At 40.1% G+C, this 20,454-nt stretch overlaps 1 protein-coding gene across 5 annotated transcripts in view; it reads right to left on the bottom strand.

Moving 5' to 3' along the window:
* Positions 1-904: 904 nt before the first annotated feature.
* The window catches only part of KIF13A (kinesin family member 13A), a 201,406-nt gene continuing 181,856 nt past the window's right edge, over positions 905-20,454 (bottom strand). For 3 of the 5 annotated variants that reach the window (XM_058555190.1, XM_058555191.1, XM_058555193.1), the window contains 9 exons: positions 19,682-19,774; positions 19,376-19,532; positions 18,325-18,398; positions 14,411-14,458; positions 13,218-13,329; positions 11,878-12,026; positions 11,254-11,358; positions 5,064-5,861; positions 905-2,505 (listed from right to left, as the gene is read on the bottom strand). In XM_058555190.1, coding sequence (XP_058411173.1) covers positions 2,485-2,505; positions 5,064-5,861; positions 11,254-11,358; positions 11,878-12,026; positions 13,218-13,329; positions 14,411-14,458; positions 18,325-18,398; positions 19,376-19,532; positions 19,682-19,774 — 1,557 coding nt within the window. In that variant the 3' untranslated portion in view covers positions 905-2,484. The remainder of the gene's footprint in view (positions 2,506-5,063; positions 5,862-11,253; positions 11,359-11,877; positions 12,027-13,217; positions 13,330-14,410; positions 14,459-18,324; positions 18,399-19,375; positions 19,533-19,681; positions 19,775-20,454) is intronic. The other 2 variants (XM_058555192.1, XM_058555196.1) reach the window with 1 other exon arrangement.

Below are 20,454 nucleotides of genomic sequence, written 5' to 3'. Positions count from 1 at the left end.
TCCTAAAACCAGTTTGCTCTCCCCTGGTCATAATGGCAAATGATAATGTCAATGACCAAGCAGCATAGATCTCATGCTAGAAAAGGGAATGACAATTTACTCGTTTTGCCTTGAACTGTATTTGTAGTTGTCATCCTTTATTTAAATATTAAACAGCTACTTTCCTCCTCCAATCCCATTCTATGAAATTCAAGTGGGTTTTGGGGTTTTTTTTCCCCTCTCTGCTTTCTCTTGGAAGGCTATGTAAGACACTCTGCTGTCCAGAATAGGCTAGATCTAATTCTTGATCACTTCAGAAAGGCTACTGTGAACTACTGAGATTTTTCTGAAAAGATTCCATAATACCATTTTTAGATAAAACTTTCTTACTAAGCTCTCTTCAGCCACGGTTTCTCGGGTGGCAGGGCACCGCTCTTTGCCCTGAAGATCTGTTTAAGCATCGTGAGCACATATAACACACTGTCCTATCTGCTCCAGATGCTGCCCATTCATGTTGGTTGGTCTGGAACCTGTGACACTCACCACAGCCCTTGTGCTCTCTGAAGGTGCTCTGTCTTCCCTTCAAGAGGCCTGCCCCTCCATGACACATCACCAGACACAACATGGAGAGGAGAGCCTGATGGGAGCATGCGCTGAGTGCTGGCTCTGCAACCCTCTCCATCACTCACCTCTCCACCTCAGTTTCCATTCAAACACTTAATAACACCAGTACCTATGGCATCTGTTGCTGTGAGGACTAAGCGAGACAATAAATATCAAATGTTGGGAATGGTGCCCAGTACACAGCAAATCCTCAACGAATGTTGGCTGTTACTATTATCGTTTAAGCTACAAGGACATGCTCACATACAAATATGGAAACATAGATCTGAGACTAATGGCAGAGTTATTAACGACACACAACTGATGTTTTAAAATCTGAATTAGACATTTTATATTCTAAAACACACACAAAAAATCTGTACCAATTAAATACAATAAAGTTGAAAGGGATGATATAAATTACAGTTTTTCTTTTTTTAAACAGACAATAGTAAAATACTACAGTCAGCTCACTATACACAAAAATCATGAACAGCAGCTTTTCATTAAAGTCTCCAATATCTTACTCATTTACTGATGCTAAGAACTTAAAGAAAACAGGTACAGCAGGCTGTACACATTCTCTCACTCTCACAACACATTTATTGCTGTACATTCAGACCAATTGTACAGGCATCTACAGAGTAGGTACATCAAGTACCTTTGTAAAAATTTCTGCACACATAATCCTTCAACATCTCCATCAGTAGGAGAATTTTACAGACGAAGACATGGACAGCAGGGTCACCTGGAGTCAATCATCTCTTGCAAATATGGTGAAGTGGGCACCCGTGAACTTTATAGCTCATTCCATCTCTTCAGCATTTTCCAGAATTGAGTAAAATAACAACAGCAAAACCACACCACAACAAAACCTACCAATCCAAAATAAAACCACAAAAAGACAAAAACCAACACCCCCTCTCCCTCCCCAAACCCAACTCTTGGTATTTCCTTGTGTTTTCTTACAGTAATACTGCTCTCCGCATTCCACTGGCCTGGCTGGGCTGAACCAAGGTCTAAGAAACGCTGGAGTCAGAGCCCCAGTCATTGTCAATGGTTATAATACAAGGTCAAGTCAGCAGGTAGTGGGCCAGGTGGAAGACCAAAGAATATAGCTGTGAGATTTTTCAGTGTGCTTATGAAACAGAGGACAGAGAATGGCAGCATGTGGCCTGGTAGCCAAGGGGAGTTGGCACCAAACTTGCAGTCAAACATATATGTACACATGGAACAAGAGGGGACAGTGAAAACGTTCAGTCTTATGTAAGTTCTTTGGTTATAAAGAACGGCCTTCTGTAACCTTTTCTGCAGAGGGATTTGCAGCCTCATTCTTAGGCAATCAAATCTTTTTCATCCACTAGTGTATAAGAGATTGCCCAAGTTGCTTTGTAACAAAGTCTAGTACCTTATGATTTCCTACAAACCATTTTTATCTGCATTTAGAGCGCAGTCTTGTCTGTCTCCAAGCAGACATACTATAGATACACATTTCATATACATAATATATATTATTTATAAAAAAAATTAGAGCATTGACTCCAGATTCTACAGTAAGAATTGATTAAAATTGTACAAGAATAAAGTTTGTTTGAATCTGTGGAGGTTTCTACACAGTGTAGAAGTATAGTAAGTGCAAACAAGAATACTGCCACTTAATTGATCCAGGATTTTCGGTTGTCTGGCTTTCTGGAAAAAGCCAAGGCTGCCGATTCACCCGAGTGACAAAGTGCTGCTTCTCCCCGCTTGGGAGGTGAAAGGAGGTGGCCCCAGAAACACAGGGCTTCTCCGCTGGTCTGAGGTCCGGCTGGGCCGCAGCATGTTTTAAAGATGGGACTGGCGCTTTTAAGAGGTGACCGGAACAAAGATGCCATGGCCTGCGGAGGAAGTCCTTGCTGCCTTTCACCGTGTGGTTGTGCTCCCCTGGAATGCAGAGGCTGGTGAGTTCAAGCTCCTGTCCCCACCTGCCCTCCCCACCCACAGGGACCACCCCCAGCCAAAGTGTACCCACCCCATGCTCACCTCACACAAGGGGCTCTTCCTACAGGGACCCACAGGATCTGGTTTATTATGGAATCCAGCTCTAGAATTTACACCATACAAGCGAGAAACTTAGAAGGTAAAGCTTCTAGGAAAAGCACTGACAGTAAGACCCAAGGTTAAAGCTAAAAAATGTTATTTCTGGGGCCAGCCCCATGGCTTAGTGGTTAAGTGCGCGCGCTCCGCTACTGGCTGCCCGGGGTTCGGATCCCGGGCGCGCACCGAGGCGCTGCTTCTCCGGCCATGCTGAGGCCGCGTCCCACATACAGCAACTAGAAGGATGTGCAGTTATGATATACAACTATCTACTGGGGCTTTAGGGAAAAAAAAAGGGGGGGGTGGAATGTTATTTCTGGGCCCCCACTCTACCTTATATCAAAGTGAGAACAAACGTCAAACTTCAGTACTTAAAAAGTTCTCCAACTTTAACACTGTCAAAGCAACTTATTACAACCAATATAACACGGGGCCGGCCCTGTGGCGTAGCGGTTAAGTGCACGCTCTGCTGCTGGTGGCCCAGGTTCGGATCGGGTGCGCACTGATGCACTGCTTGTCAGGCCATGCTGTGGCAGTGTCCCATATAAAGTGGAGGAAGATAGGCACAGATGTTAGTCTAGGGCCAGTCTTCCTCAGCAAAAAGAGGAGGATTAGCATGGATGTTAGCTCAGAGCTGATCTTCCTCACACACACACACACACACACACACAAAAACCCAATACAACAAAAATACTAAAGAAAAGGAAAAATCACCGTAATCCCACATTACCCTGATACAACAAATATTTTTGTAAATTCCACTTTTAAACCAAGACGTTTGGGAGGAACATGCTATTCTGGAGCCTTTCGAAAGCAAAAATCAGGTATGGTTCCTGTGTGTTGGGTTCTAAACAACCCAGGCAATGAAACAAGAGGGGGGATGGTTGCCCTTCTTCCCTCTTCTACGGGTCGTGCTTCTCACACTGCAGCCCTCAGACACCCCACTTCATATTACCTCAGCGCAGGGGTTTGTGAAAACCTTATCCCCCTGGCTCTACCCCGTATTGAGGTAAAATCTTAGGTGTGCAGGGCAGTGACTCCTGGGAATTTGAATTTTTAAGAGGCACCCTCTCCCAACAGCCACCAGTAAGTCTATTGCACGTTTCAGCTTGAGAAGCACGGTGCTAGGGTGAAGAATTAATCCCTGGGCTCCTTCACCAAGTCCCTCTCGGGCTTCTTGGAAGAAGGACTGGGAAGCTGATGTAGGCCAGTAATGCAGAGTCTGCCTAAGATCAGTGTAAAGGAAGTTGAAGACTCTGAAACAAATGAATGTTTAGATTGCAAGAGTGGTAATGAGTCACTTTATTCTTATTCTTACATGGGGAAAGCAGTCTTTTTCTTATTGTAAGAGACCACTGTTTAGGCTTTTGTGGTTTATTTATGAGTATGCTGTATAAATGACCACACGCTGAAATTTTAAGGGCTAGTGTGGAAAACCTGGGGCGGAAAAGCCTCCAAGCTGAAATGACAACTTCCTCAGCAAAACAGAGAGATTGAACGTCTCCATGATGATCTCCTTCACCACGCCGCCTTCTAGTTCTATCAGCTCCTTGTTTTGCTGAGCCCTGGCGCTCCCATACCCCTTACACAGCTGCAGTTGGGGTGTGGGACCAAAACAGTGACCCCAAATGGGACAAAATGGTGGTCCTCAGGAGCACCGCACTCAGAAGCGGATAATCTCTTATTTATATAATTCGCTATTTTCCTTAGGAATATTAGCAAAAATCCATTTTGTTCCAATATGAAAATTAAACGTTATAATAAGCCATAAGTAACTTTCAAAGCCCAAACTTTAATTGCTCCAGGAATTCACCTATATTTCCCCAAAACATGTTTTTACTTATGGTCACCAAATGACTGTATTTTATCGATTCTACGATACATGTTTTTTCCCATTCATTTTAACATCTCTGAAATTGGGATGTGGCTTACAATTGCTGATATGATATAATTTAATTGGAATTATTTTTTCTGAACGATACATAAAATAATGGTGCATCTAATAATCAAAGAAATCACAGATTTGATAAAATATGGTAGGCTCTGCCAGAATACCTTGGGATAGCCAGTAATTAAACATCTCAGGGGATGAATACGAGATTGACTGATCCTTATCCAAGTGAATGTTTAATTCAACACCAACCCATATGCCAGTTAGAAAAGCCACCGGTCAGATATATTTCATAGTTCTACTCAAACTATACAAGCAGGCTTGCTTCCCCACAGCCAGCCAGCTGGGCAGCATGTGAGCTAGCTCCCCAGTGGGTCCATCTTCCCTGTCTGAAACATCTGAATGAATCTCTTCTACTAAGTCACTGTGGTGAAGGGCCTCTGGGGGTTAGTGCACAATTAGGCATGCTCATTAATAGCACAGAACCCAAAGGACTGCCTCTGGAATCTATTACCTGGTCATTCTCTGCTGAGGAATGCAGCTGGCCAGGGTCCTGTGGCCCATCTGAGACACTCTTATTGTCCATTTTATTTGGTAGGTTCCTCCTACTCGGAAGCTCTCCAGCAGAAGAATCTGTCAAACCGTCAAAATCTCTCCCATCTGACACACCCATGAACTCCGTGAAAGAATGATCCTCAAGGATGTTTGTGGTGTGTTCTATGGTCACTTCCCTGGGGCAGAATTCTCTGGCCGGTTGGCCATTTTTGCTGGCGCAGGCATCTTGTTCTGAACATGAGCCAGTCCTACAGCGTGTTTTGGAGTTTTTCTCAGGGATGCTTTGGGATGATGGGCTCCCTTTGGCTAAGGCACTGTTTTCCTTGAGTGGCACCATGATTACCTTATCCTTTACCAAGCCTCTTTCTAGTTCTGTAAGCTCTTTGTTTGAGGATGGTCTGAAATCATGCACAAGTGATGACTGTGCTCCGGAATGCTCATTGGAGTCTGCATCCTTCGTCGGAATGGCTAGCTGATCTGAGCTGTCACTAGAAGGGACCACCATGTCAGACAGAGTGGCATTGGAGGCACTGTGGGAAAAGTAGCCACTGGTAATACTGCTGGTGGTAGGGCTACGGGACACTTCTTTCTCCAAGACTCTTGAGTTCGTCAAATCTACTTTAGAAGAAAACCACTCCCTGTTCTCCAAGCTGGCATTGTAAACACTGAAGTCAGCAAACTCCACAGGTACATAAGGCTGTGAACTTATCAGCTTCCTGTTAAGAGCTTCCAAATCATTTTCTTCCTCTTCAGAGTCCTACAGAAATGAAGCAAAAGTCAGTCATTAGCTCCTTATAGCAATTGTATTGTTGAGACAAGTTTTAGATACTTTACTATTAAAGGCATTCACATTCACATGTTTAGTGGGTTTTTCTTTTCTTTCTGAGTTTGGTTAAATCTTGTCACCTATTGTGGACACAGGTACATTATTCTCAGAGATCTGTGAACCCATTATCACCTAATATGAAGGAGATTTATTTCTTCTGTGCTCACTCCATGCTAATAATTAGAAACCTTTCTTCCCCTGGTTTAAGAGAAAGGGTGGAACGAAGTGCAGTGGATTTTTAATTAGTTACTCATGATTAGTTTTCAGTTGTGACGTTTTCCCTTTTCTAATTAAATGAGTAGACGGAAAGCCAGAGGCAGAGAAGAGCTGCTGCTTCATTTCTTCTTAGAATCCTCACCTTGGGAAGCCAGGAATAGATAAGTAAGGTAATTTGTGAAAAGTTTCTGAGCTATTTTATGGGGAGAAAGGGCAGTATAAAATAAAGATCCCAACAGCAAAAGGCCAAAGAACACAATTTCAACATCGATTCTTAGTATTATACTAAACATTTTAAGGCTATAAAATACTAACAATCAATCTGACAATTACTCTTTTCTAGGATTTTTGAGAAGCATGGATAGAGGATTTGGCTAGAAAGTGAAGAAGACAGTGAGATTTAAATGAAAATCTCCTTTGTCAAATAGCTTCAGAATTCTGTTTATAAAGATTGGTAAATATGCAAAAGTGGGTGTTATCAACTCCCCAGTCTCCCTCCCCAAATGAATGATTCTTTTATATTTGGTAGAAAACAATGTAAAACATATGAGTATTTTATGTTTAAATAAAAATAAATGATATTACTATCTAGTCATTTCTAATTAATCTCAAACATCTGCAGACATTGCAAATATTCCTTTTCTCTTTTAAAACGTGACTTTCATTCAACAAATATTCATCAAGCACCCACTATGTGCCAGTCATTGTCCTAAGTACTGGGAATACCAATGTTGAGCAAAAACAGGCATGGTCCCTGCCCTCAGGGAGTTAAGACTTTGGGTTCTTGTTCTTAGAACAATCCTGGACACTGCTTAGTGGATGGAAATTTCATTCAGTATAACAATAGGGTGACTGCAAAGACCTGGAACCAAAACATCAACTTTACTCATTAAAGTTTCATTTCAAAAAGAGAAGAGGGGGCGTGGGGGGAGAGAGAGAGAGAAAGGAGGGAAGAGGTGGGGGATAGAGAGAGGATTAGGAGGGGGAAGAAGAGCATGCTCCACAAATATGGCAGATGGTAGTTCACAAAAGAACATAAATTTCATCTACTGAATTTTATAGTAATATTTTATTTTGCATCTCATAAGATCTTAAATACCTAAAAGATACGTTAATACTCCTCAATGCTTCTTAGCTTTTAAAATAACTTGAATGTGAATTATTAAAAAGCAATCATCTTAATTCCATGGCTATTAATCAAAAGTGAATATCAAATATCAGTGATAAAGTCCCAGAAACGAGCAAAACAAAATTTTTGGCAAACACTAATCTCGCCATCTTATCTTTAGCCACATTCTAAATTAAGTGGCACTGTTAAAAGAGGGCTGGGGGGAATGTTTGTAAAGGAGCAAAGACTGGACAGAATGGTCTGAATCAGTAGGCTTTGCCTATATTTTCTAGATTCTCTACTAGTTTAGACTCGAAATTGAATTTCAAGTGTTTGTATCTCTTATATTTTCTTTTGATTTAAGCTGGCAAAGAAACATAATTTCCCAAGCCCAAGAGTCCCTGATGCAATTAATTACTAAAAAGTTAGTTGTTGCAAGGAAAACCAAATTTGAAGATGAAAATTAGTAATTTGGGGCCCTTTTTACGCCTGAAGTTATTTCTTCTGAAGACCGAGGAAAGGCCTGTCATCCTAAAATACAACTTTGCTCAGTGAAATATTCAATCATGAATTTAATGTGTAGAAATCTGTGTACATTTATCAAACTTACACACACAAAATTATCCCTAAAGGATTAGAAGGACCTTAGTAAAACCGAAGAGTCTACCAAAAACCCCCAAGAGATTAAGTTCAAATAGGGATCAGTACACAGTTATGCTCTAGGGGAACGAGGGGCAATGACCCAAAAAGAAAAGCTAAAGGAGTAAGGATAACTAATTCCAGAAAAAAGAAAACTGAGTAGAGATTAAACATTTTCCAACATATAAAAGAAGACTGAAAGTTTATCAAGTTATTGTCTTTAAGGAGAAAAAAGAGGACTTAATTGGCTTAAACTGTATGTTCAGAGAATTTGGTTAGACAGACTCTTTATACCAGAAATATTATTTATTATTGTATCTTAAAGGAGACTAAACTAAGCACCTTCCTACTATGTCTTAAGGACAAAAAGAATTAAAACTCTACCTCCAAGTGGAGCATGGAGTCAAGTTCTCAAGCTTCTCTATAGCTACAGTCTTCATGATCTGATTTTTATGATTTAGTTTATGCAGCTGATATTTACCTACAGACAAAACACCCTGATTTTAAGAAGCGATCAAAACCCACATTAAAGCAGTGACTCTCTGCAAGGAGTTTCACTTGATTAAAGTCATTTTCACTCCCACTATAATCGGGTCTGTGTTATCCATCATAGAGATGGTCTGTTTTCAGAAGGACTGTACCAGTGAGGTCACCCAGTACTTCTGTCCATGGTACTAAGGGTGGGCAGCCCCTTTTAGAAAGAGCAGCAGCAAGGCGACTGAAAGTGGACTACCTCTGGGAGCACCTGGAGTCGCTGGGGTCAGTCCAATTCTGCTGAGGCACAGGGTCTTTGTTCTTACACCCTCATTAACTGTGAGTTCTTGGGCAAGTCACTCAGCAAGTCTTTTGTTTCCTCTTATGCAAAATGAGAGAAATAAACCATATGCTGTCTATGCAAGACCTTTTCTGCTTTTCTTTTTGCTTCATGACTTAAAAAGATAAATTCCAAATGCCTCTATCTTATTCATACAAGACATGAAGGACATTTGTATATCTTCCCAAATTGATCAGACAACAAAATCTTGCTTTAAGAATCAAGCATATGGTAATTGGATGGGCTAAAAAACGAAAGGAACAATGTCTCAACATTGCTTCTCAAAAATGATTTCAAACTCCCTTGATCAGACTGAACCACTGATTCACTCTCTGATTTTTCAAGAATGAACAAGGAAAGAAAGTGAGTAAGGAACAAAGGAATAAAGCAGTTTATATCCATTTACAAGGGGAGAAATTAAACCTTCTCAAAGAGAAACTTGAACCTTAGATCAAGCAAGTAATACCCTTAAAATCTACCAAAACCATCCTGGAAAAGCTGCTACCTGAAATGAATCAAAGAGTTCCACAGCTTCAGAGATGAAGGGTGCTCAGCGAGCCAGATTTCTAAGGAGAGTAGAGACAGATCTCTCAAGTAAGATCCCAGCAAGAAAAAAGGTCCTGTGAAAGCCTACTTAGTGGACTTCACAGCGTATTCCACTACATAGAGTCCAACTGCCGCTGAGACTCCTCGGGTCAAGAGAATCTTGTTTCATCCTACCCTCTGATAGCTCCAAGTCCTGAGGTGGATTTTCTTTAAAAATATTAAAAGGAAAGTAAAGGAAATAACTATGAGGCCAAATCTGTGAATAGTGAAACCATCTGTTGGGCAGCCCCAGAAGACTCATCTAGCAGTCTCTTGATGGTGTGTTCTACCAAAATGCATTGATAAAAGAGGTCTAAAATTAGTGCCTGTGCACTATGGTGGTGAGTGCCATGTCAATAAACAGACAGATCCAATCAGCCACAGAGCCAGAGAATATGAAGGGGTAACAAACTAACCACTTGGTCTTTTTTAGCCCAAGCTGCAGCCCTTATTAATTAGGCGGGGGGGGCGGGGGTCAAGTAAATGACTGAACAGCTTATTAAGATGCAGAGAGATGAAGGAGCAGCTGTTGATGTGCACCCTCTTCGCCAGCAGGAGCTAGGACAGGGGCTTTGGGATAGAGGGATGGGGGAGTATAGAGGCAAAGTAGGGGAGAAGGACAGAGTGGTGAGGGGAAAATGGTGCTTTTGAGCAAGTCATTCCTTAAGATCCACTAGAACTTCAAGCTTGCAGGAGAGTGGCCAACAGCATGTCTGGATTAAGTTCCAGTTAGTTTCACACAGTGTGCGTTAGCAGCATATTCTAGAACTGTTAAAGGACCTCACACTAATGAGCCTTTGGAATGGATCTGACACGGCGTCACTGGGAAAGGAAACTTCCCACACTTTGCCCACAGAGCAGACCGCATGCAGACGTCAACATCAAGCAGCCCCTTCCTTGCTCCAAGCTGCTTTACTTTTTCAAAGTCTAGGAAGCCACAAGAGAATGAAAGTTCAGACACAACATTAGAGAATTCTTTCCAGGCCTTAGAATATATAGGTTATTTTTTTTTAGTTGAGGTATCATTTGTAATCCAAAGTGTGTGGTATACAGTGGTTTTTTTTTTTTTTTTTTGGGGTGAGGAAGATTGGCCCTGAGCTAACATCTGTGGCAATCTTCCTCTATTTTTTGTAAGTGGGATGCTGCCACAGCATGGCTTGATGAGTGGTGCATAGGTCCGTGCCCAGGATCCGAACCACCAACTGTGGGCGGCTGATGCGGAGTGTATGAACTTAACCACTATGCCACCAGACTGGGCCCTGGCATACAATGTTTCAAGAACTATTTCTCAAGTTTGTAATTTGAAAACCAAGTGCTAGAGAATGAGGTTTTACAGGTAGAATTTCAACCTACCTGTGGCAAAATTTACATAAGCCATTCTGAAAGCGAGACTGACACCAAGGGAGTTGGAACATATTTGGCCAGCAAATTTAAAAAGGCTACCTGAGATGTAGAGATGATGATGATGGGTGATGATGGATTGTAGTGTGGCTACAAACTACAGAACGGTCTTGGCAATAGCATCAGGCAACACAAAAAAAGCTTTCAAACATACCCACAGCTAAATGAATGATTACTTACTGCACGTAAGTGCAATTCCTCTAGGTAGATTAACTTCAGAATCTGGGCAATATGTATAGGCACATTAGAAAGATTCAATATTAGTTAAAGTGATTTCTTTGTTACACCTTTTAAAGACTCGAATCATTAAAAGTGCCTTTTTCCCTTTTTCTAAGCAAATTTATACTATGCAAACAAATAAATAAAATGGAATGAACACTTAGAAAAATTGTATGTCATGGCCATGTTCATGCACAATTTCATTACTGATGGTCACATTTTTTAAAAAAGCAAAGACCCAATACACATCTTAATTTCTTCTAAAGTATTTGGATGATTGTCTGTGAAAGGGCCTTAAACCCACCACCAGGCAATATGACAGAAATGGTTTCAGAACTTACAATCTTCTTCTCACGTTTGCTATTGTTTTCTACAGGCATGCTGCTGCCATTGCTTCCTGAGGGTACAATGCAGCCAGGGTTATGTGCCTGAGATGGAGGCATGCTCTGCAAAGGTTAAGACACACAGATGCATCACACACAGAAGACGACGACAGCCAAAATACACGTTAAGTGCGTGCAAGTTAGAAAAGCAATGCAAACACTTTTATTACAATGTGAGTAGTGCAGCAAACAATTTTGCAGGCTGGAGTTAAACTACTGATGAAATCTGACAAGACCACACAGATTCTATGGCAAATAGCATAACCGGTTTTATCAAATTAAAAAAATAAAACAAAAGCCTTTAATATATACAAAACACCTAGAGAACATCTCTTTCTCACTTGAAAGATAAAAAACACGTTAAGAAGCAATCAACACTAAGAAAACAACAGCCATAAGAAATAAAAAATTCTACATGACCCTGTGTGCTTGAGAAAGAGGTATTCCAGAATAGGACCCATAGAGTGATAACTCATGCAGGTCGACAGGCAGCATCCGACCGGTTAACGCAAATGGGTTAACTTCTCCACAGGCACCTCGATTCCATCTATTTTACACGGCACAGACAAGTCAAGCACTTACCTCCTGGCTTAGAAGAGGCCTTGCTTCAAGAGCCATCCTTTTCTTATGCTCCTCCTTTACAGGCATTAGGGGCTTGAAAAACTTTGGTGGCTGAGGAGAGAATGCTTTAAAAGGGCTGACTGTTAAGGCATGATTCTCTGATGTGCAACCTGGGGAAGACAAAAAGGCATGGGTTTCCAGGCCCAGAGCACTTGAACCAACGCACAGGAAGTGAGCTTATAACCTAGCCAGAGGAATATCTGGAATAACAAAGAAATTAATAAGCTAATATTTGGCTAAGCATTAAAACAGAGGTAGGCAAGAATGAAGATATATCTACAAAGTCACAAGGAGTTATCAAAGGGCTGGACAGCATCAAAGAAATCAGAAACCAAATTTTCTACCTTCTTTTCAAGATCCAGCTTAAGTGCCACTTACCACACCGATTTCAACTTGTGCTGTTTTTCCATTTCTCTGAATTCTCAGAGCCCTTATTATTTGTACACGCATCTTGGCACTTTGTCATTTAATATCTTATTTACTATGTATCTCATTTTCACAGTTAGATTTTAAGATCTAGAATGGCACCTTTTTGTATCTTTCACTGCATATAGCAAGGAGAGGCTCAAAAAATACTCAATGAATGAATACTGTATAAATTTTCTTGCAAGCTACTTGTTTCCTCCAGCCATCCTGCTCCATATGACTAAGGAGGGACAATTCTTCTTTCTTGCTTTTATTCATTTCTTACCTTTTTGGGCATCCTTCTATATTTTCTTCCCAATTCACTGATACAATGGCACTTAGTAGGTAAAACATAAGGTGTAAGGTAACAGAGATGATTTACATATCCAAAAAATGCTGTTCCCTTCAGGGCACTGGGAGCTTATACACTGAGGTAGTAATGTTGTCACTGATCAAACTCATTTCTGGTATCATTTTTGAAATTGCTTTAGGAATCAGAGACATGGTCTCCCAAAAAATCCTTTAATTTGAGTACAAATACATGACAGAAGTGGATATTTTTTTGGGAAAGAATGCAGTCTAATCATAACGTAATAAGATTTGTGTGTGTCTCAAAACTGAATTCAGAATCAGGAAATGATGTGTGAAAAATGATTTGAAAATTCTAAAGTATTACACAAAAAGCCTATTATTGTTATTTGGATGATATATTGGATACAAAGCAAAAAGAAATCAAATAAGTGAACATGATAGGTTCTATTCAAGAAGACAGTTTCGGATCATCCAGTAAACTAGAATTTCAGCTTCCTATCTTATTATACGCCATCTATAAAAGAATTCTCCTCCGTGCTTTTCGTAAGAAATTATAAAGAAAGAACACAGAAAAACAGTCTCACCACTCCCTTCTTTACTCCTTCGAGGTGAATCCCTGGGTAAAGTTCCATAACATGCCACATCTTGGTAACTGGAGCTGTAGTCAGACACGTCTAACTGGTTCTCTGGCCAACCCTACAAGGCAAAAATATGGGTTAACTGCAAGTAAGTCCCTCTAAAATGGAAAATGAAGCCCTGATTTGAGTTTTTTCTATTTTTTAATGGCTGTATATATTCTTCTTTATATATTTTTATTATAGAATATTTCAAACATGTAGAAAAGTGCTGAATAATATGACAAATGTTGTCATACCCAAGGTATACCTAGAGTGAATAAATGTTAATACTTTATTGTATTTGTTCAAGATTTAGTAAAATCATTACAAATAGAGTAAAATCCCCTTTTGAGCCCCTACAAGTCCCATTCGTCTTCCTCCCTCTCCAGAGGCAGCCACTTTTATGAATTTGGTATGTATCAGGGCGACTGGATAATTTAAAGACCAAACTGAAACATTTTTCAGAGTGAAATGGTTCCACTAATAATTTTCCCTGGGTGGCAGGAATAAGCTGGGACTGCCCCAGGCAAACTAGGTGGTATGGTTACTCTACATATACCTGAGATTTAAAAGTATCAATCTGGCATAAGATATTGGTATACTAAAGGGAGAAAACTCCTCCTGTATATCACATAAGCTTATTTAATCTTACTTCAACTTCTCAGAAATTGGCTGCCTCTAAGGACTAGAGTTGAAACTTCTTGAGGACATAATCTGTGTCTATGCTCTTTAATCACTCACAGCCCCTAGCATGGTAACTTACATACAATATATGTTTAAGAAATATTTGCTGAGTAAGATGATGTTGCAAAATATCTTTAATTTTAAATCTCTAATTTTATCCATTTGAAATAATTTTGATTTTGCTATGGTGAGTGTAATACCTTCTTAAATCGTTTAGAGTTAGACCCATAAACATATAGACATTCAATTATGTGTGGTATTATCCTGGTATGGAAAGTATCACTCGAAGTAACTGTGTAACACTCAGAGTGCACAGCAATTTCACATCAAGTATTTGAACTTGGAAATGGACACGTGGAGACAATGATCTGCATGAGATTAAGACGGGAAGTCCAAAGATTTTAAAAACACCAAGATACTCTAACTTTCCAGACTTAGATTCTGCTAGCAATCTGGCCATGCCCACAGGTGCACACCTTATCATCTTCATCAAAGCCAGAAAGGTCTGGTCGACTGGAGGAAACCTATAAGAGATGAATGGTTTTATCAGTGTAGTTTATATATTTAACATAAACTATACATACATATATAAAGAAATAGAATGTCACATATACAGTTGAAGCCTGTATGACCTTCTCCTCCCTCTCTTTCTTCCCTCCTCAGAAGTAATGAATATCCTAAATTTGGGGTTTATTTATTCCCATAAAGGTTTTCTATAATTAGTTACACATATACATACATATATACATACACACACACACATATATATGTATATATGTTGCTGTTAGTGCTGTCGAGTAGATTCCGACTCCTAGTGACCTATGTACAGCAGAGTGGAACCTGGCCTGGTCTTTTCGCACTCTCCTCTCACCTTCTAGCGCTCTATCAGACAATGCTCTGCTGCTATTCACAGTGTTTTCACTCCCAATTTTTTCAGAAGTGTGTGACCAGGTCCTTCTTCCTAGCCTGTCTAGTCTAGAAGCTCTGCCGAAATCTGTCCACCATGGGTGACCCTGCTGGTATTTGAAATACCAGTGGCATAGCTTTCAGCATCACAGCAACATGCAGCTGCCACAGTATGACAACCGACAGACAGGTGATGTGGTTCCCTGACTGGGAAACGAACCCAGACTGGGGTGGTGAGAGAGCCAAATCTTAACCACTAGACCACCAGAGCTGGCTATGGATATATGTGCATGTATGTGTATACAATATATAATAATATTTTGCATATTTTTATAATTCATATAAGTGGTATCTTACTATACATGGTCTTCTTCAATAGTCTAATAATTATTTGTTCTATTCTAGATGGACATCTAGGATGCTCCTAATTTTTTTCTATTATAAACTATGATGAAACAAATGTTGTTGTTACTGCCCCTCAGTACTACTCTAGCTGTATCCAACCAGTATTGACATGTACTATTTTACCATCATTTAGTTCTAAACACATCCTGTGTATCCATGAGAATCTCTAGAGCACATATTAAGGCATGGAATCTCTGGGCTGTAGATAAGGTATGTGCACCTTCAACTCTCCTCTTCCACAGGGATTTTAGGATTGGCTTATCAAATCCTGCTAGCAACTATGTTGGGAATTTACAGAGCAGTTTAAGGAGATGTGCCAATTTTGCGATACTGTGTATTCCCACCAACGAACCAACTCTCTCTCTCCATGAGTTCAGGCCTTCTTCATGGCGATAACTGTATTCAGATTTTCTATTTCTTATTTTTTTTTTTTTAAATTTTATTTATTTTTCCCCCCAAGCCCCAGTAGATAGTTGTATGTCATAGTTGCACATCCTTCTAGTTCTGTATGTGGGACACGGCCTCAGCATGGCCAGAGAAGCGGTGCGTCGGTGCACGCCTGGGATCCGAACCCGGGCCACCAGCATCGGAGCGAGCGCACTTAACCGCTAAGCCACGGGGCCAGCCCTATTTCCTCTTTTTTTTGTGTGGAAGATCAGCCCTGAGCTAACATCCATGCTAATCCTCCTCTTTTTGCTGAGGAAGACCGGCTCTGAGCTAACATCTATTGCCAATCCTCCTCCTTTTTTTACCCCCCAAGCCCCAGTAGATAGTTGCATGTCACAGTCGCACATCTTTCTAGTTGCTGTATGTGGGACGTGGCCTCAGCATGGCCAGACAAGCAGTGCCTCAGTGCGTGCCCGGGATCCGAACCCGGGCCGCCAGTAGCAGAGTGCGCGCACTTAACTGCTAAGCCACGGAGCCGGCCCCTCTATTTCTTCTTGATTCAGTTTTTGTAGGAAACTTCTATTTTGTTTAAGCTTTTACATTTACTGACATAACGTTATTCATGGTTTGCTCTTATGATGTCTAAATCTCTGTTCTCTCTGTAGTGATATGCTTCTTTTTATTTTCAATAATATTTGTGTCTTCTCTCATATTTTTTCTTCCCCAATCAATCTTAACTAGAAGTCAGTCCATTTGATGAGTCTTTTCAAAAAACCTGCTTTTCAGCTTTGTTGATTCTATTGTTTGTTTTCTATTTCATACACCTCTGTTTTAATCTGTATTATTTCCTTCTTTATCTAAATTATAATTCTGCTCTAACATTTATTATTACCATCTTTTAAAAAATTTACTCTGATTTTTTTTCTATCTTTAAAAAATTTTATCCATAAATATTTCTCTATGAATCCCTAAAATATAAGAAATTCATCTTTCTTTTTTAAAAACCATAACGATAATACCATTATCACATCTTAAAAAATTAAGTGTTCTCTAAATAGTATAGACATTCAGTCAGTGTTCAAATGTCTCAAACATTTTCATGGTTAATTTTGAATCAGGATTAGAATAGTTTATACATTGCAGTTGCATGATATATCTCGTAAGTCTCTTTTAATTTATGAGTTTTCCCTTTTCTCTAGGTCATTTTTCCTGTAAAGTTTCCCACAGTCTGGATTTTGCTAATTGAACCTCTGTGGTGCCTCTTAACATTTTCTTCTGTCCTCTGTAAATATTAGCAGTTAGATCCTGAGTCTTATCAGATTTAGACTCAATTTTTTGCGGGGGTGAGGGTAGAATACTTCATAGGTGGTCTTTACTTTTTATAGATGCTTTCCTCATTCCTCATTATTTTTTTTACTCTTTAAGATAAGAGCTATAAATTTCTTAATTGTAGCTCTTGTTTTTTCATTTTCTCTAGTCTAGTATTCTGCTGTATAAATGGAATAATAGGGAACTCAGGGCTAAGTTTCCCATGAAGTACCACTTTAACTGCATCCCACAATTATTGATACATGCACCATTTTTTATTATCATTTAGTTCTAAATACATCCTAATTTCCATTATGATCTCTTCTTTGATACCTAAGTTAATTAAAAGACTGTTTTTTCCATTTAAACTGTATGAGTCTCTTGGGCTGGCCCCGTGGCTTAGCAGTTAAGTGCTCGCCCTCTGCTGCTGGCGGCCCGGGTTCGGATCCCAGGCGCGCACCGACGCACCACTTCTCCGGCCATGCTGAGCCTGCGTCCCACATACAGCAACTAGAAGGATGTGCAACTATGATGTACAACTATCTATTGGGGCTTTGGGGAAAAAATAAAAAAAATAAAAAAATAAACTGTATGAGTCTCTTATAATCAATTTCTAATAATTGTATTGTGGTCAGGGGAAGTCATCTGTATGATAACGATTATAGGTATTTGCTAGGATTTGCTTTCTGGCCTACTGTAAGATAAGTTTTATAAATGTTCACCATGTTTTTAATCATTTTCTGGCAATTCTGGAGAGCAGGAAGACAAATAGCACTGTGCTTTTTCTCGGGAGGATCCGACTTTTACTCTGCTGCTTCTGGAAAGAGACTGCCCTGAAGTGGTCCCTGCACTCCTCTGTCCATTCTTCCCATGACAGTGTCCCCTCCACTGGAAGCAGTTTCTGTCAATCAGATTTTCTAGATGAAATGGTTGAGGAAGGTAATCAAAACGGTCAAAGGTAAGACCAGGGAGTATGAGAGTGTCTATATGGAGGTGTCTGGAGCTCTATCACATGGATGGGCAGCACAGTAATATCGTCAGGGCAGCTAGAACAGGGCATATAAACTGGCTCAAGAGCAGCACCCGGCGGACCTGGCAGCCAGGATTTTCAGCTTATCCTTAAAGTAACTATGTTCAATTTATGTCTCAAGAAACTTCTTTCAAGGAGATAACTTTATGAATACAAATTCGGAAGATTCCACTAAAGGCTCCGCAATGTTACATGTTCTCTGGTTGCTTCCTAGGACAGAGGAGCAGGCTGGCACTTGGGGATGCCCACACCAGTCCCGTATGTTCTATTCCCACCTGTACACCCCAACCTCAGGTTCCCTCACATGCCACACCCCAGACCCTGAGACAGTCACTCAAGGAGGGGCGTGCTCACATTATGAACATTTGGCGTGCTGAGGCTCCTCCGCAGGTGCCGAGCTTTGGTGGAAAGTGCTTCTTTGACCGTGACTGCCTGTAAATTTGAAAACAACATTTTTTTTCCCCTCTGATGACAAAAATAATATATGTTTATTGTGAAAGATTTAGAAAATATGGAAGTAAAGATCATTTCAATCCTACACACATACACTCATATTTACAAGACTGGAATCTTATTACACCCATTAATTTTTTTTTGCTTAATCTATCAAAAACATTTTTCTTAAATAAAACCAGGAAAACTGTTGAAATAAAGACAATTACGTTGCGGGTTTTTTATATAGGTGGACAGAGAAAACATAGAAGAAATACCTCTGTCTATCTATCTCACCTGCAAAATTATAATTGACTTTTATGCTGTTTGAGTTTTACTCAGGCAGCAATTCAGGTGGGACTTCCATTAAAGGAAGATTTTTCTGACAGATGCCAATCTTAGTCCCCTTTTGCTTAAAATACATTTTCCATAACTTCACCTACTGTTTCGATGGAATGACATCTCTTGTCTTATAGTTCCACTACCTAGTGGATTATTTTCACCTGAATGTCCTGCTGTTACCACAGAAGTTAACTTGGGTCCAAACATTAGGGAGATAGTAATAGCATGTGGTAAGCACAGGGACTTTGGAGTCAAGCTTTCTGGTTTACATCCGACTTTGTACCACTTCCTAGCTGTGTAACTTTGGGTAGGTTGGCTAACTTCTGTCAGTTTTCTCATTTATAAATGGGGATTATAACAGTATTTATGGGCTATCTTGAAGATTAAATGAAATAATGGATCTACATTACTTAGGCACAGTGCTTAAGAAGGAGATATTCAATAAACTGTAGTTATTTTTATTTTTGTTATTATTTTGTCAAAGTAATGATTTTGTCTAATGAGACGGTTACTAGAATTTTCCTTGTCCAATAGATTTAGAGAGAAGTTGTTTGATAAATAAATTCAACTTTGTCCACCTGGGGTGATGGGCTGTGATCTCATCCTCCTGGTCCAGATATTGCACAGTTACTTGCCTGCCGGAGCCGTTCAAGGCTCAGAATGTTCTCCACCTGCAGCACGCCGCGCGTGTACTTCTCAATGTACGTCTCCCCGTCCGACGTGCCTTCGTTCTCACTCCTTGCTGCCATGAGCGCCAGGGTTTCCCGGTCCTCAATCTCCTCCGTTGCCTAAAGTGGCAAGAAGGCAATTATAATACTTTTATATGAACGGTATTTCTATCAAAATTATGGTGAGAAAATGATTTAAAAGTTTCTAGAATTAACATATTCTCCATTACTTATATTACGAAATTTTTAAAAAGTAATACATATTTTACCTTTGGTATGTTGGATACTATTTCATAGGTTACACCACAGGAATAAAATATATTTTTCAACGATATTCTCCTCTTTAAACTCTGGGTGAAACTCTGGTAAAAAAGGAAAGCTGAATTAAGAGGTGTGAAAAATATAAGTTATTTAGTATTTTACAAATTGTAAAAAGCATTATCAACTACTATGTTTTTGATACACACACAGTACTCAGTAAAACAGAAAAAAACTGAACCAAAAAATCCTTGTCTCCGACCCTGAGGGACAATAATGTCCACCTATTATTTGGGGATTAGGTTTCAGAATTTGCAGCCTATTCAGGGTTTTTCGTGGTTGCTTCTCTCTCTCATTTGCTGCCTTCTTTCTGATCTCATCAGGGCTTCATCAGTCTATCCTGGCAGAGCCAGAAGAAAACTGGAGAGGATCAGTTCTGCTGACAGCACCTCTGAGGTGAGATCTGGGGAAGCGGTAGGACAGGGTTTATTGGAGGCTGCCTTTTTCCTGGTTTTGTCACTAAGCCGCTTGGACCTGGTACTTAACCTTCTTCAAACAGTGAAACGTCATCGCTCTGCTGCCTCCTAGGATTACAGGTCTCAAATCGGTCAAGATGGAAGAGTCTTTTGTTGGACGACATTTACCTCTGCTATCCTCATGCCCCTTATCTTGGATAAATGAGAATCAGACTAACTTGGCCAGTATGGTATCAACCTGCACATCCACTGTACTAACACCACAACACACTACTTTGTCAGAGAGAAGGAAAAAACTTCGAGCTCCT

This window comes from Diceros bicornis, chromosome 14 (assembly GCF_020826845.1).
Source record: "Diceros bicornis minor isolate mBicDic1 chromosome 14, mDicBic1.mat.cur, whole genome shotgun sequence".
Lineage (NCBI taxonomy): Eukaryota > Metazoa > Chordata > Mammalia > Perissodactyla > Rhinocerotidae > Diceros > Diceros bicornis.
The sequence above is the reverse complement of the archived record's forward strand: the minus strand, read 5'-3'. Positions and strand labels throughout refer to the sequence as shown.